Raw genomic sequence first — 21,487 nt, 5'->3', positions numbered from 1 at the left:
TAATTTTCTCCAGAATCTTACTGGGGATTGAGGTCAAGCTGATTAGCCTGTAATTCCTGGGATCTATTTTCCGCCCTTTCTTGAAGAAGGCCACTGTGGTACCCTTCGTCCAGTCTTCAGGTACTTCACCTGAGCGCCACGAGTTTTTGAATATTTTTGCCAATGGTTAGGCTGACACCTGCCAGCTCCTTGTGTACTCTAGTGTGTAATCTGTCAGGACCAGCTGACTTGAGGGTGTCCACCCTCTCAAGGTAATCCTTTACAAGGTCTACACCGATGCTGGGTATAAATATGCCCTCATCCTGGCCATCCCTTGCCTTGCTAGGCAGGGCAGTCCCACTGGACTGATGACAGACCGACTCGAAGTACCCATTAAGCAGATTGGCCTTTTCCTCGGTGTCGGTTATCAGCTGTCCCGTTTGGTTCAGCAGGGGTCCAGTGTTACCCTTGCTTTTTTCCACCCCGACTCCCTACATATCTGAAAAGGGACTTTTTGTTACCCTTGATATGTGAAGCCAGACGGAGCTTGGTTGCAGCCTTGGCTTTCCTGATCTGTACCCTGCAGGTACAGACCAGTGCTGAGTACTCCTCCTTGGTGGTAATTCCAGCCTTTCAGTCTTTATAAGTCTCTCTTTTGAGGCATAGGAGGTCTTCAAGTCCTCTGCTGAGCCAAGGGGGTTGCTGTGCCCTTTTGCTACCCTTCCTCCGAGATGGGATGGCCATCCCTTGTGGTGTCAGGATCGCTCCCTTGAGGAGCAACCACTCCTTTTGGACTCCTCTTCCTGTCGAGTCATGGTCCCTTAGGGCCTCGACAATGAGCCTCCTGAGCTTGTCAAAGTCAGCTTTCCTGAAGTCGAGTGTTTACATAAGATCTGTTATTTTTTTAGTGCTTTGGTTTGAAGAGTCAAATAATGCCTAATCAGAAAAAAAAGTGTGTGGCACCATTATAGTGAAGTTCAAGCCACTGAAGGAAGAAAGTGGGTAGATGTAAATATTGCGGGCAAGAGTATGCTAACAATGCAACAAGAATGAAGAAACATTTAATAACATGTAGAAACTGTCCTGAAAGAGTACAAGCTGTATACAGAAAGCTAATATAACCAAATGGTGGAACACTATCATCTGAGAAAAGTCTACTTTCGGAATCCTATCTAAGTAAATAAATGAATATGTTAATCAACACACAGTACAGACTAGCATCTATATTGTTTTAAAACATTATAATTTTAAAAGCTGTCAATGGAATTCTGGACTAGTATTTATTTAAAATATTTGTATCCTGCTTTTCTGCTTGCACTCAGCACCCAAACTGGCTTAGGCTTAACAATATATATATTTTAAATTACATAATAGATAAATAGTTAACTATTTCAACCCAGCAGATTGAGCTTAGTCCTCTGGCCAATGGCAGACTATACTTCCATTTGATTCTGCAGTCCCAGGACAACTGAGCAGCAAGTTGAGCAGCAGAGTGGTCTTTCTGGCAGGGAGGTGGGACGCAAGCTCCCTGATGCTTCTCCTTCTTCTGATGGATGAGGCCAGACTAGAATAAGGTTAAAAAAAAAAAAAATCTTTTCCCCCTTTTGTTGCAGGAACTTGGTAGCTCAAGTGAAATAGCAGATTTGCAAAAAATGGAAAATGAAAATGTTGAGCTGCCAGGTCTGGGGGAAGAAGCAGCAGGATCCTCGTTTTCAAGATCCCTGCCACCAGATATGTGATTCAGCATGAATAGCTGTTCAAGGCAGTCAAGCTTCTTATCAAGCTTTGTGGACAAAATGTCAAAAAAATAAATCAAGAAAAAGCAGATGAGACTTTAGCTTTAGCTATATTTGTGGTAACCTCTTTCCGTAACTGAAAATCAATAATGGAAGGAGAATTACAAACTAATTCGCCCATCATATAAGTTACCGCCACATTATAGCTTATCACATTCTCTTTTAGACAGAGTGTATGACAGAGTTCAAACAATGGTTATTCAAAGGATTGGTCAAGCAGAATCACTGACTGATGTCAGACAGATGGACTGATACACAAGGAAATCCTTTATTGAACATTATGTTAGCAACACCTGAACCAAAGCAATTGCTACACCAAATCTTCTCGTCATACAGATGAATACATAGCCAAATTACTGAATGAAAAGATTGAAAGTGCAAGTCCCCCCAGGGTACAAGCCCTTGTAATTGATAATATGAGTAACATGAAAGCTACATGGCAACTATTAAGGGCAAAGTATCTTCATTTAATAGAATTTGGCTGTCTTGATCATGGGTTGAATCTTCTGGCAAAGAACATAGTAAGTGTGAATACAATGAAGACAATATTGGCAAAGTTCAAAGCGACTGTGAAGGTATTCAACAATCACCATGTTGCTAATCAGACTTGGAAAAAATTACAGAAAGAGAAGCAGGGGAAGGAAAGTGCACTTTTACTGCCAGGAGAAACTAGATGGGGCTCGGCTACGAAGTGTTTACATAGTTTGCTGTGCACAAAGAACTGTTTGCGGTGTGCTTCAATAGATGGCACAGTATCCTACATTATTCCTGTGAACATTCAGAAGCAGATTCTCGACAATGATGTGTTCTGGGTTCAAGTTCAAGGAGCGTTCAATTTGCTACTACCAGTTTCAGTGGCTATCAAGAAGCTTGAAGGAGATACACCACCCCTTTCAAATATTCCAGAGATATTCAGACAACTGAATGAAAATCTAACTGAGCTTTTGCCTTCTTCACCGCTACCCAAAAAAGAAGTAAAACAAATGTTTACTAAGAGATCTGAGTTTTGCTCTTATCCAGTTCACCTGGCAGCAAATCTTTTGGATCCTCAACACAGAGGACAACATTTATCAAAAGATGAATTATCTACTGCTCTCAGTACGATTACAGAAGTAGCTAAGAACGTCCCCAACATCGACAAAATAGTCGTGATGACAGACATTGCCAAGTACCACGCAAAAGAAAAACTTTGGAGCAAAGACAATTTGGCGGGCAGCAAAAAAATATGTCTCCTCTCACATGGTGGGAAGGATACTGTAAACACCGGACTGTTGTCCAGGATTGCCCTAAGGATCCTAAGTATTCCACCAACAGCAGCTTCTTGTGAATGGATCTGAAAGGCTTTCAGCTCAATCAAGACAAAAAAAGAGGAATAGACTAACAAATGAATGCACCACTAAGCTTGTTTCTATTTCTCAAAATCTCTTGCTTCTGGAGAATCAGTCAGAAGCACAATTAGTGAAGAAGATGCAGTGTGATGATAGTATGCCCTTGCCCATACACTCATTGGTTAAATCATTCTTCAGTGAAAGAGAATGTGGTTCAAGCCATTCTGAATCAGATTTGCCTCAATCTGATTCTGAAATGGAACTAATAAGCAGTGCAAGTGATTCTATGGAGAGTGACAGTGAAACTGGAGGTGCCACAATGACCTCAGTAGAAGAGAGTTAAACTCTGTTGAAGTGGATGAGTGGACAACCACGGCATACCATGCACAGTTCTTTGGTTGTGCTAAAATTAGTGTGTCAACAGTTTTCAGTGCCCTCGCTTTCTTCTTAAATTTAAACAAACAATGTAAGGGAAGCATTGTGTATTGTCTTTACATTTTTACAAGTATTCCAATAAAAATAATTTCTTTCCACATAAAGCTTTGAATTTGTTTGAACATAACATTTAAACCACATTAAGTGTGCTGTATTAAATTTTTTTCCTAATCAAATATTTCAGTCCAAATACTTATGGCTATTGGGACATAAAATTAACGTGGGGGTACTTTTTTAGTTTTGTTTATTAAATACAAGTCAAATAAACATGCTAAATCAAATCATGCACTATATTTAGGACATTGGAAAATTTTCCCGAAGATTTCCCAGAAAACCCATGTCTCTGGCTGATGAGTACAAGGGGGTAGGGAGTGACACCTGTGGTAGGGGTTGGCGTATCCATGTGGGTGGGTGGAGGGTGAGTGTTGGCAGGTCAGGGGTTTGGGATTCGCTCAGACCTGGGTCTGGGGTGAGTGGCTGCACTTTCCCAGCATTTGGGAGATTGGGTTAATTCTTTCCTAGATCAGGTTAATCAGCTCGCGACCTCAGTTAAGGCACCTCCAGAGGTCCATTCACTTAAATAGGGTGTGTTATTTTTGGGGCAAATTGAACCTCCTGAATGCCTGCACAACTGGGCATGTAGATGGACCTAACCCTGCTGAGGTCAATCCAAATGTAATGTTTGTACATATCCAAAGGGTCTAACTAGAAATCTTGCTATAGGCTTCCTCTCTTACACTGAAGGAGTGTCCCCTTAAACACCACTACTAACCAAAACTGTAGCAGCGTACTCTGGAGACAGAGGTTTATTCCCCATATTGCTTGCCTAGTACCCTAAGTATGCATGTTACTTTACAGAAACAAAGAGAACGTCTGCCCTGTTTAAAAAACAGAAGTTAAAGCACAAATAAAGGGAAAGGGTGCATAGGGAAGGGTTAAGAGAATTAACATCAAGGCAGTAAAGTTATATGGCAATTCAACTAGTTCCTACATCTGCAGTCATTATTATATTTTGTTGTTACACAAAAATGACCTTTGTAAGAAGCAGGTTCCGAGAAGACCCCAAAACCTACAGCAAAACGCCTCATAAGCTACTGCCTTCAGCCTTTCGCATCAAGGTTTTAAATGCATAAAACTAGGTGGTCATGCATAATGCATTAAAAAATGGTGGTGGTTCATTTGTGCACAATATGCTTTAAGGATAAACATATGGCATAATAATTCCATAGCCTGCAGAGCCTTAATTTAATATGAATAAAGGTATTTGGGAATTTAAAAATCAGAAAAAAATTACTTCTCTGCAAACTATGACATGGTACCTCTGAACTATTTCAGAAGTATTTTCAGATGTTAGGGAAGAAATACTTCTTATATACAACAAGTAAAAATGCCTATTAACAACAAAAATAAGCAATGACATTAGCTTCAGTCAAAAAACATGATAATATGGCATTCAAAGATGTTTCTGGTAAGCAGAGGTTACTGACTTCAGCATTAAGAATGTGGCATCCCAGGAACATGACTATTATTCACACTGCTGGTAAGAGTTTTTCCTCTAATAGGCTAGATTAAAAAATAATTGGCAATACTGATATTGTAAAAGCATTTTCCTAGAGGCTATAGTTTGAAACATAATGCATGTTGAAAATGCATAGTATCCAAAGATTCTCTCTACAACAATGGTGCCCAATTCCAATTAACTAAGGTTCAGTAGACAGATTAATGGAATATGCTATATCTATGCAGTAAATCCCTCCCAATTCATTCGCCAGGATGGATTAAGGGGCCACATGCTAGTCAGACCTCTCCTTCAGACTGAAGTTTACATTCTGCACCCCACTGTTTCAGCCCTTGGACATTACATACCTAAACAATTGCGTAACCATATAAAGGGCAGCTTGGAAGTTTTTAATTTTTTTTTTTTTAATAAGACAGGAAGTATAGTCATTTGCTGCACAAAGTGCTTATACATTCAAAGACAAAGCTACAAAAATATTTTAGAAAACATGATGTTCCCAGAAGATTCACAGACTTGGGAATCATATAAAGGTAAAATTGATTTCTGCTAACCTTATTTAAAAAAATCCTGTAGCCACAAAGCTAAAATTGGATAAAATGCTGCAGTGTTCCTACCTGCACAGCTGGTGTCCTTATCTTTCATTGTGAATATGTAAATCCAAATATATATTTTCACTTCCCATGAGTGGACGCTGCATGTTTTTTCTTTGATATTTTTCAGAAAGTCCATTATTAGGAGTAAGAAATCCACCAACTTACTATTCAGTGCTTCCTTGAATACAGAGAGGTAAAGTATGCAAAAATATCCTCATGGAAAACTGACAGTACCCCTTCATAAGCAAACCCTATAACGGAAGAACTACAAGAAGAACTTCAGTCAATGGGTGCATTTACACGCTCATTAATGTACTTTTGCTACTGGGCATTAAATTTAGTACCTGTGGGTGCCTGCAGACAGGCTGGGAGGCTGCTCTGATGTGCTATAATTACAGCTTGTTGGAGCAGACTCAATTAATCGAACCTGCTGGAGTGTGCCAATTAGCATGGTCCAGCCAGACTCCGCATCTTGTGCATCAGCCTTCCTGCACTTCAAAATGGGGCCAGGGGTGCTTCAAGTAAAGCTCGCTTGATGAGCTTTAAGTGCCCCTGCCACCATTTTGAAGCACAGGGATGCCAATACATGACATGCCACAGTGCTTTAATTAGAGCAGCTCTCAGAGTTGTTCTAATTAAAGCGTCGTCGTTCTCCACCTCTTTTCCCCCTGGAGAATGTGTAATAAAAGCCCTGTAATGTGAGGTACTGAATAAAAGCACATTAGGCTGCTCTAATGCACAATAGTGAATACACATGCTTTTTTAGTGACGGTTAATGCACAGTAGCCTATTTTTACTGCTCATTAACATATTGGCATGATTTCTGACATGACGCTTTAATGCGCAGTAAAACAGGCTGCTGTGCACTAAAGCAGATATGTAGACATGCCCAGTGATGACTATAAGCTAGGCCAGTAGGGGCCAACTATTTTTGACAGGCATGCTACAAATTATGCCAGTGTCAGTTCCTCTCCTCTGCTTTCTGCTCCCTGCCCAATGTTCTGTGTGCCACACACATAGGCTGCCCGAGTCAATTATACCAGTCAAGCTGGCCAGCATATGGTTCAAATTGCTGCTGTCCTGGGTGCACACTGTGCCTGGGAGCAATTCGCTCCAGCAAAAAGTGCTCAGGAGTTTATTGCATCGCATTAATTGCACATGTAGATACACCCACTGATAACTACTCCACTCCCCTGTAATAGGCAGACAGGGTGGAGAGACAGAGGCAAAAAGCCAGCAGGCAGTGTGTTGGATTCATCACCCCAATATATCAGCCAATATTGTTGAGCTTTCAAAAGTAATAATTTGCCCAACAGAGGCAAGGTGGAGGAGCAGGGTGTTATCAAATCCATGATGCAGCACTATACAAAAAAAGGATGCTTTGAAAAGAAAAAGGATAGAGAGAGAGAACAAGAGCAAGAAAGAATCTGCTCTGAAAGTTTGTGCTTTGCAGCTAAAGGATCTGTCAATATTCCTTATCTAAAGACAAACAAAAAATATATTCATTATATTGCTTACAGCACCTGAAAGCCAAATACTGTCTGCATTAAAATTAAAAAGATAATTACAGAATCATTAGCCAACTAGCAATGTAAGAAAATGGAAATTGTCTATATGAGTATTGTGCAGACCTAATACAATATGCATTGTTAATACCTAAATACAGTATTTATAGCCTGCAGTATTTAATATTACACTGGTGCCATTTTAGTCCTTTAAAATTTGCATGCAGCACACTTCAATTACATAAATTTGGTTAGTTATCAACATCTACTTATTTATCGAATTTTAAATGTGCTACTAAGTAAAATAATATATGGCATATTTTGAGACTGTAGGATGTTAATCAGTTCCTCTTTCTGAAATGTTAGAGTTTTACCTTTCCAATAAATCAGGTTTTCAATACATTCCTTTTGGGAATTCAGTGGCAGTAAAACAAAATGCAAAATCAGCAAATTATTAAAATACTGATGTAATAACTCAGAGCTGAGCAACTAATGAGCTGTAAAGTTCACTTCTAAAAGCAGGATACTATATACATTAAACATACACACAATATTCTCTCTCTTCACTATGAGCATTAATTTAGATTTGGAAGCCAAGCCATGTGAAATATAAAAAAAACTCTCAGATTTGGAATGCGATGGTTTCAGGACCAGTTTTCTGGTGTAATACACAGTGTTCATGGATGCAACTTTGCCAAATTTTAAATTGAATGCATTTTTAGTATAATACTTCAATTATAAATGACATGACTAAGGGATAAACAGGACTTTGAGGGCTATTTTCAATTAAACACACACTGCTCCTTTTCACACTGTAAAGTACTTTCACACTGAAAATAATTTAATGCAAAAAATATTTTAAATAGAAGCAAGATATTGTAAAAGATAGAGAATTCACTTATTTAATGTTAGCAGTACTACTTCAGGAAAAAAAATTCCTATCTACCATGGTTGTATCATATTCATTATGGTTTGGTGAGTAGTAGGGGTGTGTGAAATTGGCCCAAATCAGGGACAATGATTCAATTCGTTGATTCGGATCACTGCCCCCAATTCGATTCGGCTGAATCCGATTCTGAAGATTCAATGTTGATTTGAAGAATCAGCGATTCGGACATAGACACAGCTTTAAATGTTTCCTCTACACACCTTGAGGTACCAGGCATGGCTCACGAATGCTGCAATGCTGGGGTGGATGGAACATCTCACAGGAGAGTGTTCGGCGGTGAACCCAGAAGTGGACTGGAAGTACTCGGCTGGGGAGTGCGCTGGGCCGCCCCCCTCCCCCCCCGGCTTGGCAGTCACTGGTCATGGGGGGACTCTAGGTGCCCTCCCAGACCCAGGAGGCACCAGTCACCGAGCCAGGGGTGAGGGCCCTGCCCTACCCGCACTCTACCATAGACTCGGAAGTGGACTGGAAGTGCTTCTGGTCCACTTCTGGATCTGCTGTCAAACACACTGGGGAGCCCCCCGCACTCCTGTGAGACACTCAATGGGCCCCAGCATCACAGCATTCATGAGCCGCCTGCTATCTAGAGGTATATAAGGAAAAACATTTAAAGCTGTGTCTATGTCTGAATCGCCGAATGTTTCCAAATCTCTCCGAATCAATTCGGAGGGTTTCAACTCCATTCGGAGGGATAAAAGGGTTCTCTGGTTCGATTCGGATTCGGAGATTGGGCCACCAAATCGGGCCGAATCTCCATCGAATCAAAATAAGGGACTGAAGCTTTGCACAGCCCTAGTGAGTAGCTTTTTAAATCCTCTCATTAAGCATAATTGGAAAAGATAAACACTGCAGTTTATGACTATAAATCAAGTGTAGATGCTAGCAAATGTCTTTTTTCCCCCATAAACTGGTCACTTATTTGTAGTGCCAAAAATTCTAAGCAGAATTGAATCTCAGTTGCGACGAGTGCCATATAAAATATACAAGCAGACATGGTTACTGACTCCAGGAGCATCAGCTTTTAGGTTTTATCTAGGGCTTTCTTCAAATGGAAACAACCACCTGTTTTTATTATATTGGTATCTAAGTGCTAAACCAAGATGCTGTTGAAAGGTATGGTATCATTTTTCAGACATAAGTGTAGTTATATATCTTTTAAAAATATAATTTTAAACTAAAACCTCTTAAACATGTCTCTACAATTAAGTAACGTACTTCGGGAAAATATCAAATTTCACAAGATACAGAAGTAGCAAAAATACTGCAAGGATATGAAAATAATTAAACAGTGAACAAAGAGCTAGGGAAAACATTTGTCAGTTTGTATAATGTGACTCCCCTTTAGCAATTACGTTGGGTGCATGCTTGAACAAACAGATTTTAAACAGGCCCCAACATTTTTAGTAGCACACCTCTATAAAAAATGGAAAGAAGAAAGACCTAGCAACAAGCCACACCTTAAAATAAAGAGTGTACTGATCTTGAAAGCAGTGTGAGGGGTGGGAGAGAGAGAGAAGAGGAAATCAGCCTTCTATTTTAGACGTATGTTGTCCAGATAAGAGATAATTACTTACCAGTAATTGCTGTTCTCTGAAGATATGCAATAACTTTAATACATCACTGTTGAGTCTATGTTCCCTGTTTACTACTGGCAGGAACACACACAGCTTAATATTCTAAAGACTGCCTCCAGCAAGGGGCATCACTTGCCAATCCAGTAGTGAAATCATAGTGACACTCAGGCCTTGGCCACTAAAAAGTGCCTCAGCACAAGTGCAGTCCTCTACCTGGATCACCACAAATTCACCTCAGGGGCCTATGTCCAGCTCATTTACTCCCGCTACACCCATGCTGCCATCACCAGCATCAGCTGGAGGCAGTAGTGACAGAGAGGCAGATGGAGCAAGCTCTCCTCATTCTTACCACTCTCATGGGCAGCAGAGAGCTGTGCTTGACTGACATGACTGCAGCTGTGGTTCTAACCCTTGGTCCTACAAAAGCAATATTCAAAGACAGCCTCCAGCCAGCAGTGAGAGTAGCAGAGCTGTTTCTCCTGCTGCTCATATCCAGAGCTCCTTCTGCTCCAGAGGGGAACAGAGGCAGCAGCAGGCAGGTTCTTCCTCTCTGCCTGGTTTCCCTGAGCATTCCCTGCCAACATAGGGAGGGGGAACCTGGCCACCACTGCCACCATTCCCTGCTTCCCTGGCTGGAGCATGGCAGAGGCAGCTCTGGAGTTCCCCGCTCTCCATCAGCTGGGGACAGCGGCAGCAGCAGGTGGTAGGGTGGGGAATTGGAGGGGATGGGACATGCTACTACGGATGAAGGTGGAAGAAAGGGGAGATATTATTATCTGCTTTGGGAACTGCTGTTCCAATGGTGTAGACATAACAGTACCACAGCATACCCGCAGGATCTGCCCCTGCCAGGTGCTGGGCGCTGTGTGGCCCCCAGGGGGCTTTGTGCTCTGGGGGCCTGCCAAGATTTCTGCAGCTTTTCAACTCCTGCTTTAAAAGCTGCACTGTCAACTTTACTTTCCTGCTAGAGACCCTGTGCTTCAGGGACCCAGGCTTGTTTGGGGCAAGGGAGAGGAATGGAGGGGTTGCAAAGGCCTGGGAGGCTTGCCTCCCCCTCTCTCCAAATGAGCCTGGCACCCCAGAGTACAGGGTCTCTAGCAGGGAAGTGAAACTAGCAGTGCAGTTTTTAAGGCAGGGGCTAAAAAGCGGTGGAAATCTTGGGGACCCCCTCGGAGCATACAGCCCCCTGGGAAACACAAGCAGAGAACCACAGCCCCCTAGCACTCCTCCACTCCTTTCTAGTGGCGTTTTAGCAGCAGTGCAGTCCTTAAAAGTTGAGGATTCTACGTGTGGGCACTTCTGCCCAGGGACAACTGTGAACAAGTTCTCAGATCAGGAACAACCTTGTTATGTCTGTCCACTCCTTAACCTCAGGACCTATCAGATAATATTTTGTTTTCCTAACAAATAGGAGAAAGCAATAATTTTCATACAGCCTTTATCATTTCAATGATATGAAGCTGAATTCTTCAAGGGCAGTGTGTATAAACTTTGGAATAACTCAGATCAGAATTGCGTGGCTAGGGATTATGCACTGATTACACTTCGTTCATAAATCAGATATTAAACCTTGAGACTAGAGCTGGACATGTCTCCTTTTCATCAGAACATGATGATTTTTCAAAAGTCAAAATATTCTTGCTCAAGTGTCAATTCTGATAAAAACTCCTGCAAATTGTAATTTTTGAATATTTCTTTGTGAACATCAGAACAGAAACGTGATTTTCTACCATGAAGCCATTGTTATATCTGTTTTTAAACATTCTAATGCAGTAAGTCAAAATCAGAATTAAATACTTTTTAAAAATCAAATACATTTTTTTTCAAAGTTTTGTTCTGTAGGAAATTTAACATAGAACATCATTTTAAAATCACTGCATTTTCCACAAGATGAAAAAGCAAGATGAATATTTGTTATTTTAAACTTCGAAGCTTTCCCCCACTGACTTAGTTACTGATTTACAGAATATATCAGTGGAGACCAAGACAGCCCTCAGCAACTCGCCCCATAACCAGTTAGCCTGCAGCAATTTCTAATAGGTGGCCTATTCTGAAATAGGCCGTGTATGTTTGCTTGTGATTATTATCACACAAGGGCACTGGAAGCTATTGGAATACTTTTTGTTTCTTTCTTTATATCCAGAAAAGAAAGGGATAAGAGAGAAAAAAAAGTGAGATGTTAAAACTTAAGACTAGAATTTTACAAACTATCACTTCAGCAAACTATGGCTTTGTGAGGCACCACTCTTCAATAAACCCCTCAGTGTTCAAAGTCTCTGAGGTGACTAGAAAGATCAATTTTCTATTTTACACCATCCTGGAAGGCACTATTATAAAAGGATATTTGTGGAGCAATGGATTTTTTAAAAAAAATGAGAAGTTGTCAAAGTGACACGACAAGACTGCAGGAACATTGCAGTGAATGGCAAAGTAGAAAAGAGTAGCCCCCAGGGAACATCTCTAGTCAGCAGTTAAGAAAGGAATTAATGGTTAGAGGCTGCATGGTTTGTTGCTGCTCCACTGTAGCAATGGTATGTAATGATTCATCCTGGACCCAGTGCCTTTGGAACTTCAAACCATTGCAAGAGACCACCAGTCTTATACTAGGAGTTCAGACCTGAGAGTCAGAATTTTGCACGTTATGTATCTTTGGAAAACCTTGTACTTTTCAGGCTTTCTACCACCTTACCCCCCAAAACGGTTTCCCAATAACTTACCTCTGGGTACTTTAATTTCAACGTTTTATGCATTTCTCGGAAACGGCTGTACCGCCTGAATACTGTCCACGTTTCATCCAAGACTGTTATCTACGGTATCCGGAAAAAATAAAACGACACGCACTCACATGATTTGTACCACTAAAAAGAATGCAGCAAAAAGATTTCTATATAACTATATAAAACAAGTAGCATTAATTTCTTTAAATGCAACACCATTTTGGTAGGGTTTACTTACTTTTTCTTTTATTAAAGTAGCAGAATAGATCAAATAAAAAAGCAAAAGATCACTAAATGAGATAATTACTTAGTTTCACAGTCAACAAGTCTTTAGCTGTGTTTAGTCAGTATCAAGGACCAAACACATTTATTCTATATTCCAGTGTGCTTTGAAAAATCTGCACACACAGTCATTCCACATGCAGTTGTAACATCATTTAGAAAATAATGAATGAAATATACTACAAAGCAGCAAAGAGCAGAAATTCTGTGTCAACAACATATTACATGCAGCAATGTACTGAACAAGTTTATTTCTCACACATTCTCACACTAAATCACATAGCAGTCCAGCATTCAGTACAACACATTTCTTCAAAATACCATGGCACTGTGCTGTCCCTGGGCACATCTACACAGGTGTTTACTGTGGAGTAGATTAACTGCTCCACAGAAAACGTTTCAGCATCTGTGTGTGCCTCTATTAGGCTGGAGTAAACTAGTTAAATAAATACAAGTACTATCATGCAGTGGCATTATTTACTGTGCAGCAACATATGAATAGATGCTGATGGGGCTGGCTGGGCACAAAAATGCTTCAGTGTCTCTGGCTGCAGGCTAGCTGTGCACTGGAGCACCCTCATGCTCCAGCCAGTCCCTCCACAGCATGTTAAGCTGCGGGGACAGCAGCCCTGGGCTGGCAGGCTAAGCCCTGGGGCCCCCTGCCAGCCAGGGCTGCTCCAACTTGGCTCAACTTGCTGTGGTCCCAGGTACATTTGCAAACGGTGTGCCGGTGGGCAACACACTCCAGAGCAATAAACCCTGGAGTTTATTGCTTCGCGTTAACTGTACATGTAGACGTGTCCAATAATGAGCACCCTACTTCTAGGAATACTTTCATTAAAAACAATGGAACTACTGCAGTGAGTGAATAACTATTTTGTTAAGTAGTGAAAAGCTTTCTATTCATGCAAAATAATTGTCCAGTTCAAATAGAGATTTCAGGTATATACCATCAAATAAAGTGGATTTTGTGGCCCTCAGTCATTGATAGATATTCCAAAATTCTTTACATATCTACATCTAGATATACGACACCGATATTCAATCTATTAAAGTGATTTGAAAGCTACATCAATACAACTTTTGTCTTCATGTAAGCACAGAAATCAAAAGCAGATATTTCAATACAATTTAATTGAAAAAGATCTGAGTTCGGCTTTTAGCAAAGGTGGATCCAGGATTTTGTAAAAGGAGTGACAACTGGTGCTACAAGGGTGGCTGCAACCCCACTTCCAGCCTCTCTTCCACCTCCAGGGTGGGCAGACTACACCTCAGGAGCAGTACTGGGGACATTTTTCAAATCCCTGAAGCAAATAAGAATATCCCCCCAGCTGACTTACTGCCTCCATTCTCCTCCATACTTAGTAACAGCTATCTTCCCCTGCACCCCTCTCCCTGTTTCTAATTATGCCTCTGGGTGCAGAGAGATATGACTACTGCCCTGGCTCCTCCTGCGCACTCTAGCTGGGGCAGTAAGGAGCAGCTATGTGAGAAGCTGAGTTCAGCCAAGTTCTTTCTTCTTCCTTTTATCCTAGGCTGGCAGGGAACACCGGGGATTGGACAGGAAGGAGGAACCTGCCCACTGCTGCTGCTTCTGTTGTTCCCAGTTGAGTCTGGCTTCCTGTGCAGTCCAGATGGAGCAGGGCAGAAGCAGCTCTGGGGTCCCCTGCCCCACCAGGTCAGCTGAGGACAAGGACAGCAGTAGGCAAGGGAGGGGGGAATGGGACAGGAGGGGAGGTGCTGCTGAGCATAGAAAAGAAAGCAGGCTGTACCAAAAATAGTAGTAGGGGGATCTGGGGAGGAGATTCTCACTTGCTTTGGGAACTTAAAATCCCTATCTGCTGCCCCCAGTGTAGTCCAAAAGATGATGTTTGACTGTGTCATTATACTGCCTCAAGATCAACCCCTGACTTCTAGTTTCCAGGTAAATGAATTGAGAATAGAAAGAAGTTATGAACATGTGTTGTACAATATTAGGGATGAGAAAAAAAAGTAAGTAAATATAAATACATTGATTTCCTCAAAGGTTCACCTCTTGTATTAATCAAGTTAAGAATCTGGGTTTCCAACTTTTAAGATGCAAATGTATTATCATACTGTCCTTTTTAAAGGTTTATTTGCTGTATTAATTATATTTTATAGTTCTTCGGAAATTACTTTTGCTTTTCAACATGTCAATTTAAAAAAACTGTAGTTTTGGAGGTGAATTCTAGCCCAAAGCATTCACAGCTTTTTACAAACATGACTAGTGAAACAGCATGGATGTCAATCTACCAAAGAATTCTGCTCTGCATCTGACAGGTGTATAGGTCCCAGGGCAATGCAAAGTTCATATAAAACTTACTTATCAACACTGTCCTGTGAGATTTAACCAAAGCTCAATGATTGTAATAACTGCCTCATTTGACACTAGATAGGGTTGAGTTGAATAGGATGAAAAAATAAAAAGCTACACAGGACAATGCTAAGAAATTGTCTCCAAAAGTACTTTAGTGGGTGAGGACAGTTTGGTCTCAGCCTTATAGCTGTTTTTTTTCCCCTGGTCAATCTCAAGAATAAACCCCGAGGCCAGCCAAAGTTCATAATTTTGGATCATTTCTACTTTAAAATCCTTTCTTGCCTAATTGCTGTTTTGTCAGCCAGACTATACTACATTCTCCACTTCCTGGACGATGACACTTTATATGGGTCAATTTCAAAGCTTGGCAAAATCCTTACATTCCCAAAAGTTCACAAACAGAAAAAGGATTGTAATGGAAAATGAAGCAGAGTTTAAATAGCCTCTAAAAAGGAAGACCTGATCCAACCATGTAGTCAATGGAAGCTGTTTCATTTATTTAAATGAATATGAATTGGCCTAAATTCCATGGCTATATATCCCTCAAACCTGCATACCTTCCCTTAAACAAGAGAGGGAAATTAAATTTGGGATTACCTTTTTTGAATTACTGTAAGAAATTAAAAATTATTTTTGACACCTATAGACTGAATCCATATGCAGAGGTTAGAAGTAAAATTTTCAAAATTAGCATAGAATGCTAGCATAGAATAGTTCTCACCTCCCTCTGGTGCTTTTTAAATATTACAGCTTGTTCCTCAGCAGTTTATTTTAAAACTATTTTATATTATGAGTGTTAATATCTGAATATAGACTATTGCACATAATGTATTTTTCTACAACATTTTAACACGTTTGTATTAACATTGTGACATTAATTCAATGCTAAATATGGATTTGATATGCAAAACAAAAGCTGTTACAGTATATCAAATCAAACATAATAAAAATATTCATGTTATCGAATAAACCAGAATTGTGTTTTCTTTCTTCTCTAAATTAAAAAGGGATGTTTCCTATCTTAAAAATTTAATTTCTGCAGTGAAGATACGGCAGTCTGGACCACTGAACTTTTTGTCTGCTCAGTGACTGATAAGATGATATAATCAACACATCCAACTGATATCCGCCTGAGGCACTCACAAGAAAACTCTAGTTAATATTTGAGTTTGTTCAGGGTTATATATATATATATATATCTGTGTGTGTTTCAGGGGTGTGTGTATGTGCAAATAACTGAAACACAAAATAAAATAACTGTGTTCTATCCTAAAATAATCAGAAAGGAAAGTAAATCTCTTGGTTATACTTGTTACCTCAAATACATATATACTTGAATACCTCAAACAGTCTCTCTCAAAAACAGACTAACAAACTCCCATCCTCACCAAGCCACAGGCTTTGCAATGAACCCAAATGCCTGCTGTGACCTCACTTCAATACAGCACGCATAATCACTGTACCCAATGTGCAGGCTGGGAGCAGTCCGAGGCCCTCGGGGGTTTTTCACGCAGCGGGCTGTGGCCAACAGCCCGGACACGCCGGGTTGGGGAAGACAGGCGGCACGCTAGAATTAGGCACAGACACTTAGTGGTTGTTTAAGATTGTTTACTTACACCGTAGATGGTTGCGGTGTAGGCTGGAAAGACTTCCAGGAAAAGCTTTGCTTAAGTCCCAGTTTCAAGGACTCGGAACCGGGTAGAGCTCTGGATTCACTCACATGAAGTTTGCTAGGCTCCGTGGAACTTGTGCGCAGGGAAGGGGTTCGTCGAGGGATCGTTCGGCGATGGGGGAGGCCAGAGGTTGATCAGACCTCTATAGCCAGCTCTAAGGCACACGCGTTGGGTCTGACAGGCTCCGCAGCGCGCCTAGAGTTCTCCTCAAGATGTTTACAGAGTTCCCCCTTGCAGGGTTATCCTCCGGAGATCTCCAACTTGGGCGGAAACCACTCAAGCCTCTTATACAGCTAGCAAGCCAATAGCTAGCCACCACGTAGGAATAATTTAGAACTGACCAATAGTGGGGCACGAATCTGAATACAAATGGCGGGAACTCCTTGCAATGTGCATTTCTATGTTGCAACGAAGAAATGCACCCTGCAAAGAACGCTATGAGTGGCGGGAAATAATTTAGCAGTGCCGAAGCACACACAAACAAAAAATCACACCCTTGGGTTGTAACACCCAATAACAAGGAGTACAACATTCAAGGTTCATTCACCTCCATCTCTACCAAGGTCATGTATGTTGTTGACATCTTACAATGCTCATCAGACAGAGTGATCTCTACATGTAAAAATGAATGAACCCTGATCTATCATCAGCTGCAGAAAGACACAAAAGCCTGTGGCAAAACACTCCAACCTCCCTGGATACACCATCGCTCACCTCAGGTTTGCTGTTCTCAGGCAGAAAAATTTGAAAAACCAGTGTGAGGGATGAATAGGAAATTGTGGAACAGGAAATCATCCACAAACTGGACTGTGTTAAGTATGGTTTAAACATGGACCACAGGTTCTTATCTCATGACCTGGATTAGCTTTTGTGACCCCTTTATTTCTATGGGTTTAACAAATTTTGCTTTCTGTTAGCATAGCCCCCTCCCCCCAAGCCTCCCTCCTTTGCCTTTTGTATTCTAATTTCTCTCTGCTTCTCATACTCTGCTTTCTGCATGGCCTTTCACAGCATCTGATGAAGTGAGCTTCAGCTCACAAAAGCTTGTGCTCTCTCTATACATATCTCATTTACTTAGTCTATAAAGGTGCATATCTACTTTGCTTTATACTTGTTAAACCACAGGGGAAGTACTGTCAGATGACACCATGCAAACAGCAGTTGTCAAATTACCCAATGTGCTCTCTTGCAGACTGTTTTTTGTTGTTGTTGTTGCAAAATTTAGTGATAAATAAGGTTTCACAAATGTTATGTCTGCTGGCATTCTAGAACCATGTCAGCTAGTTAGGGATGCTAAATCACTCAAAGAATTAGACTTACTTGGGGTTGCAAAATCTTTACAACTACTGATACTGCTTAGTTCGACTATCAAAACCAGCACAGCATTTTCAAAGCCGTTGGGGAAAAATATCTAAATATTTGAACTGACAAGCAATTGAATAGACATTTAATTTTGATTCTGGAAATGCAACCACATGCCTACAGTGGCTCAGGCTAAAAGCCAGGGGGTGCTAGAGGGAGCCTTCCTTCCCTTCTGCTGTGGTTGGAAGCTGGGCTGGGTGGGGAGGGGCATGGCCAGGCCCCAGCAGGCTGAGTATATCTGGGGAGGGGTTTAAACCCCTTGCCTGGCCTGCAGGGACTGCAGTCTGGGCGCGCCTGAAGAGGAAAGGGGGAAGCAGCCCTTGCCAGGCTTCTCCCCAAGAGGTGGGGCACATGGCCAGCCAGAAGCCCAGGCAGCATCTCAGGGAAAGGGTGTGTGGGGAGGGAGGGAGAATGATTAACACCCCCTGCCTTCCCTTGCCCGTAGGCACGGGACCCCAGCTGGGGTCTGCTTAACTTTTCCCCCCTACTTGCAGCTCAGAACAGTCCAGGACCCCCAGATCCCCCTCCCAGCCAGAGAGCGATCCCACTGCACCTTCCCAGCCACTCCAGTGGGGGTTTTGCTGGGGGCAGCCCAGGAGCAAAGGCCAGATTAGGGGGAGGGGAGAGAAACCAGCACAAGCCCAGGTGGGGGGATACAGAGTAGAGCACAGAGGGATTGAGGCAGCAGTGGCTCCATCCTGAATGTGAGCCATGCTGAACAGAGGGACCCAGGCTGGGAAGGGCAGGGAAGGAGCTGGAGTGTGTGTCTGCGTCAGCTCGGGGCAGAGCTGAGCCCAAATATGCAGCTGGGGGAGCAGCTCCTGTCCAACAGCTCCTTCTACTCACTGAAGAGTGGCACCCAGGCTGGTCCTGGCCCCGGCCCCAGCCCCAGCCTCCACAGTGGTGTGCATGGCACAGGCTCAACCCAGCTGGGCAAGGACTCCAAGAAGCTGGGTGGCATTATGCTGGATGCCAAGCCAGGCCAGGTACCGGGCTCCCTGAGGGGTTCCATGGCGGATGGGTGCAAGGGCTCCCCAGGTGGCAAGGAGATAGCTGTGCCTGTTTCCACTGAGTGGCACTTGTTGGATAGCCTCAGCCCTGACCAAGCCTCATCCCCTGGGCCACCAAGCTGGGTGCGCCATGCTCACTATTCATCTACCTGGCAACGGCAGCAGCACAGCACAGCCCTGTGTACCAGGCACCAGGTGTGGGGTGCTACCCTTACAGCTTCCCTGCTGCCGCTGTTAGGGGGGCCCATCTTGGCCATAATGGTGCACAATGTCCATCATAACGTCTTTTTTTTAATACTGTCCACAATATGATAGTATCAGCATGAGCATGGATTAAGTTTGGGACAAAAAGCAAGGAAATCTTGTATTCTAATCCCTGTTCTGGCAAAACCTTGCTGCCTAAACACTTGGTCAAGTCACTTACTACTTTTGATTTCTTTTTATTACTTGTATTAACATGACTAGTAATTTTAGATTCTTAAACAAAAGCATACAAAACTATTTGGCAGGCAGGAGTTTGTGTGTGTGTGCCCATGAGGGGCAGAGGCAGAGGGAGAATGATTAGCATTAATAACTGTCAGGAACTAGTACAGACAGTTGTTCCTGAGGCGAGAGAGACTGTTGTAGATCTAATGTTTCCCTAATGTTAAAACTTGAGTCTGTTACTGTGGCTTCTCAAAATCTCAAAATAGGCTATGCTCACAATGGGTTCTCATGGACACCAGTTAGGTATCACAGTTGAGGGACCATTGAAAATTTTTTTGAGAGACCCACTCCAAAATGTCATGTCTGGCCTCTGGATAAGCAACGTGCTGAGCTTGAATAGTGATTTTCTCTGCCAATAAAGAAGTCTGAAAGACTTACAGAAGAATGTTCAGACCAAAATATGAGTAAAATCCTTAGAAATGCTTGCCCTCCTTTGGCATAATTTATCCCATTCTGTGCCATCAAAAGACATATTTTTTCTTTATTTTCATTCTGTTTCTTCAGAATATGTCTGTATCTAGGGCTTTAGCCACACACACAGTGATTTAAATACAAAGTGATTGGCATTTGCAGGTATCTTTATTGTTACCTTTACTTGAAGATGCTGGGTGTTCTTTGCCAACTTAGCTCTATCTTTTCTGCACCTAGATGCAGAAAAGTCCTTGCCCTCTATATTCAGAGCACAAAAAACTTAAAAACGTGTTCAGAAACGAGCACAGTGGAAGCGGAACTAGCAAAAAAATCAGAAACAAAACCTAAACCATCTTCCATTGAAGAAAGAGATAACCTGGATCTAAATTTGAAAGAAAAAAAGAAACTTGAAAAAAGGAGTTATTTCAGTATCTGGTAGAACACGTAACATCTCCTTTGCCCTGTAATACAAACAAAGATTTCAAGTCCAAAAGTACCACTATATCATCTACTCTGATCTACTGCATAACACAATCCACAGAATCCCATGGGGTATGCTAGTACTCAGCAGAGTATGTACTCTACGACAGCAATGTACATAGTAGATCTCAAATCCTGCTGGACACTTCCTTAATTGGAAACCTGAGGCCCATAGGATCAGCAGGAAAGGGATGAGAAAACCTAGTCCCTATTCTGCCAAATAGTATGAGAACCCCTTTAAAAAAGGTCTATTCAAAACCTCTCTGGGGATTCTGCTCTGGCAGGAGCAAGAGGCAACCTGAGAGGAGGGAGGCTGGCAAAGAGAACAACAAGCAGAGAATTAGGCTGCTATTGGTAAGCCGTACAGTAGCAGGAGGATACTGCAAGCTGATAAGGAATGTGGAGGATGGGGAAGGAGCAAAGAAGGGCAATTCTGCAGCTAGACTGCTGAATAGAGGAAGACTTGGAGGCAGAAATGGTAAGGAGAAGACAGTCCTCTAGCTTTTTGTAGCAAGACAACTACAGATATATATGAAAGAATACAATACGCTTATAATATTTCTGGGGTGAATGCACTGAATTTTTTACAACTTCTATGATAATACTGCATGCCTCCACTTCCATGACTTTCTTGTACACTCTTATACAATGGAAAATAATGGATTAATGTTCCCTGAATTAGACCTGGGAGTGAAGTCGGTCTCTCCCACTTCAGCTACTAGAGAAAGGACAATCAAGAATACAATGGACTTATTTTTATATGAAGAAACACTTCAGCACTACTAAATTAAGGCCTTAGTACTTAGAGACTCTCAGCTGTCTCCCTTAGATGTCTTTGACACCCAAGAGAAACATCAAACATCACACATCCTCCAGTATGAGAGAGAGATGGGTTTGAAAAATAGAATCTTAGAGGCACAAGAAGTGGGGAGAAAACAGCAGGAGAAAGAAAGTCTTCTGAGAAGAGAGCCTGGCTGACTGGAACTGTGTCTGATATTTGGTCTAGTCATTCTGACACAAGGTTATTCTGGTTAATCAATAAATACTATC

At 41.8% G+C, this 21,487-nt stretch overlaps 1 protein-coding gene across 7 annotated transcripts in view; it reads right to left on the bottom strand.

The window, feature by feature from the left end:
- KIF16B (kinesin family member 16B) overlaps window positions 1–21,487 on the bottom strand; it is a 263,016-nt gene that overhangs the window by 58,029 nt on the left and 183,500 nt on the right. For 6 of the 7 annotated variants that reach the window (XM_019500769.2, XM_019500766.2, XM_019500768.2 and 3 more), the window contains one exon: window positions 12,396–12,485. The exons of the other annotated variant lie outside the window; for it this stretch is intronic. In XM_019500769.2, coding sequence (XP_019356314.1) covers window positions 12,396–12,485 — 90 coding nt within the window. The remainder of the gene's footprint in view (window positions 1–12,395; window positions 12,486–21,487) is intronic. 7 annotated transcript variants of the gene reach the window in all.

The sequence above is a fragment of the Alligator mississippiensis genome, chromosome 1 (genome assembly GCF_030867095.1).
Source record: "Alligator mississippiensis isolate rAllMis1 chromosome 1, rAllMis1, whole genome shotgun sequence".
Lineage (NCBI taxonomy): Eukaryota > Metazoa > Chordata > Crocodylia > Alligatoridae > Alligator > Alligator mississippiensis.
The sequence above is the reverse complement of the archived record's forward strand: the minus strand, read 5'-3'. Positions and strand labels throughout refer to the sequence as shown.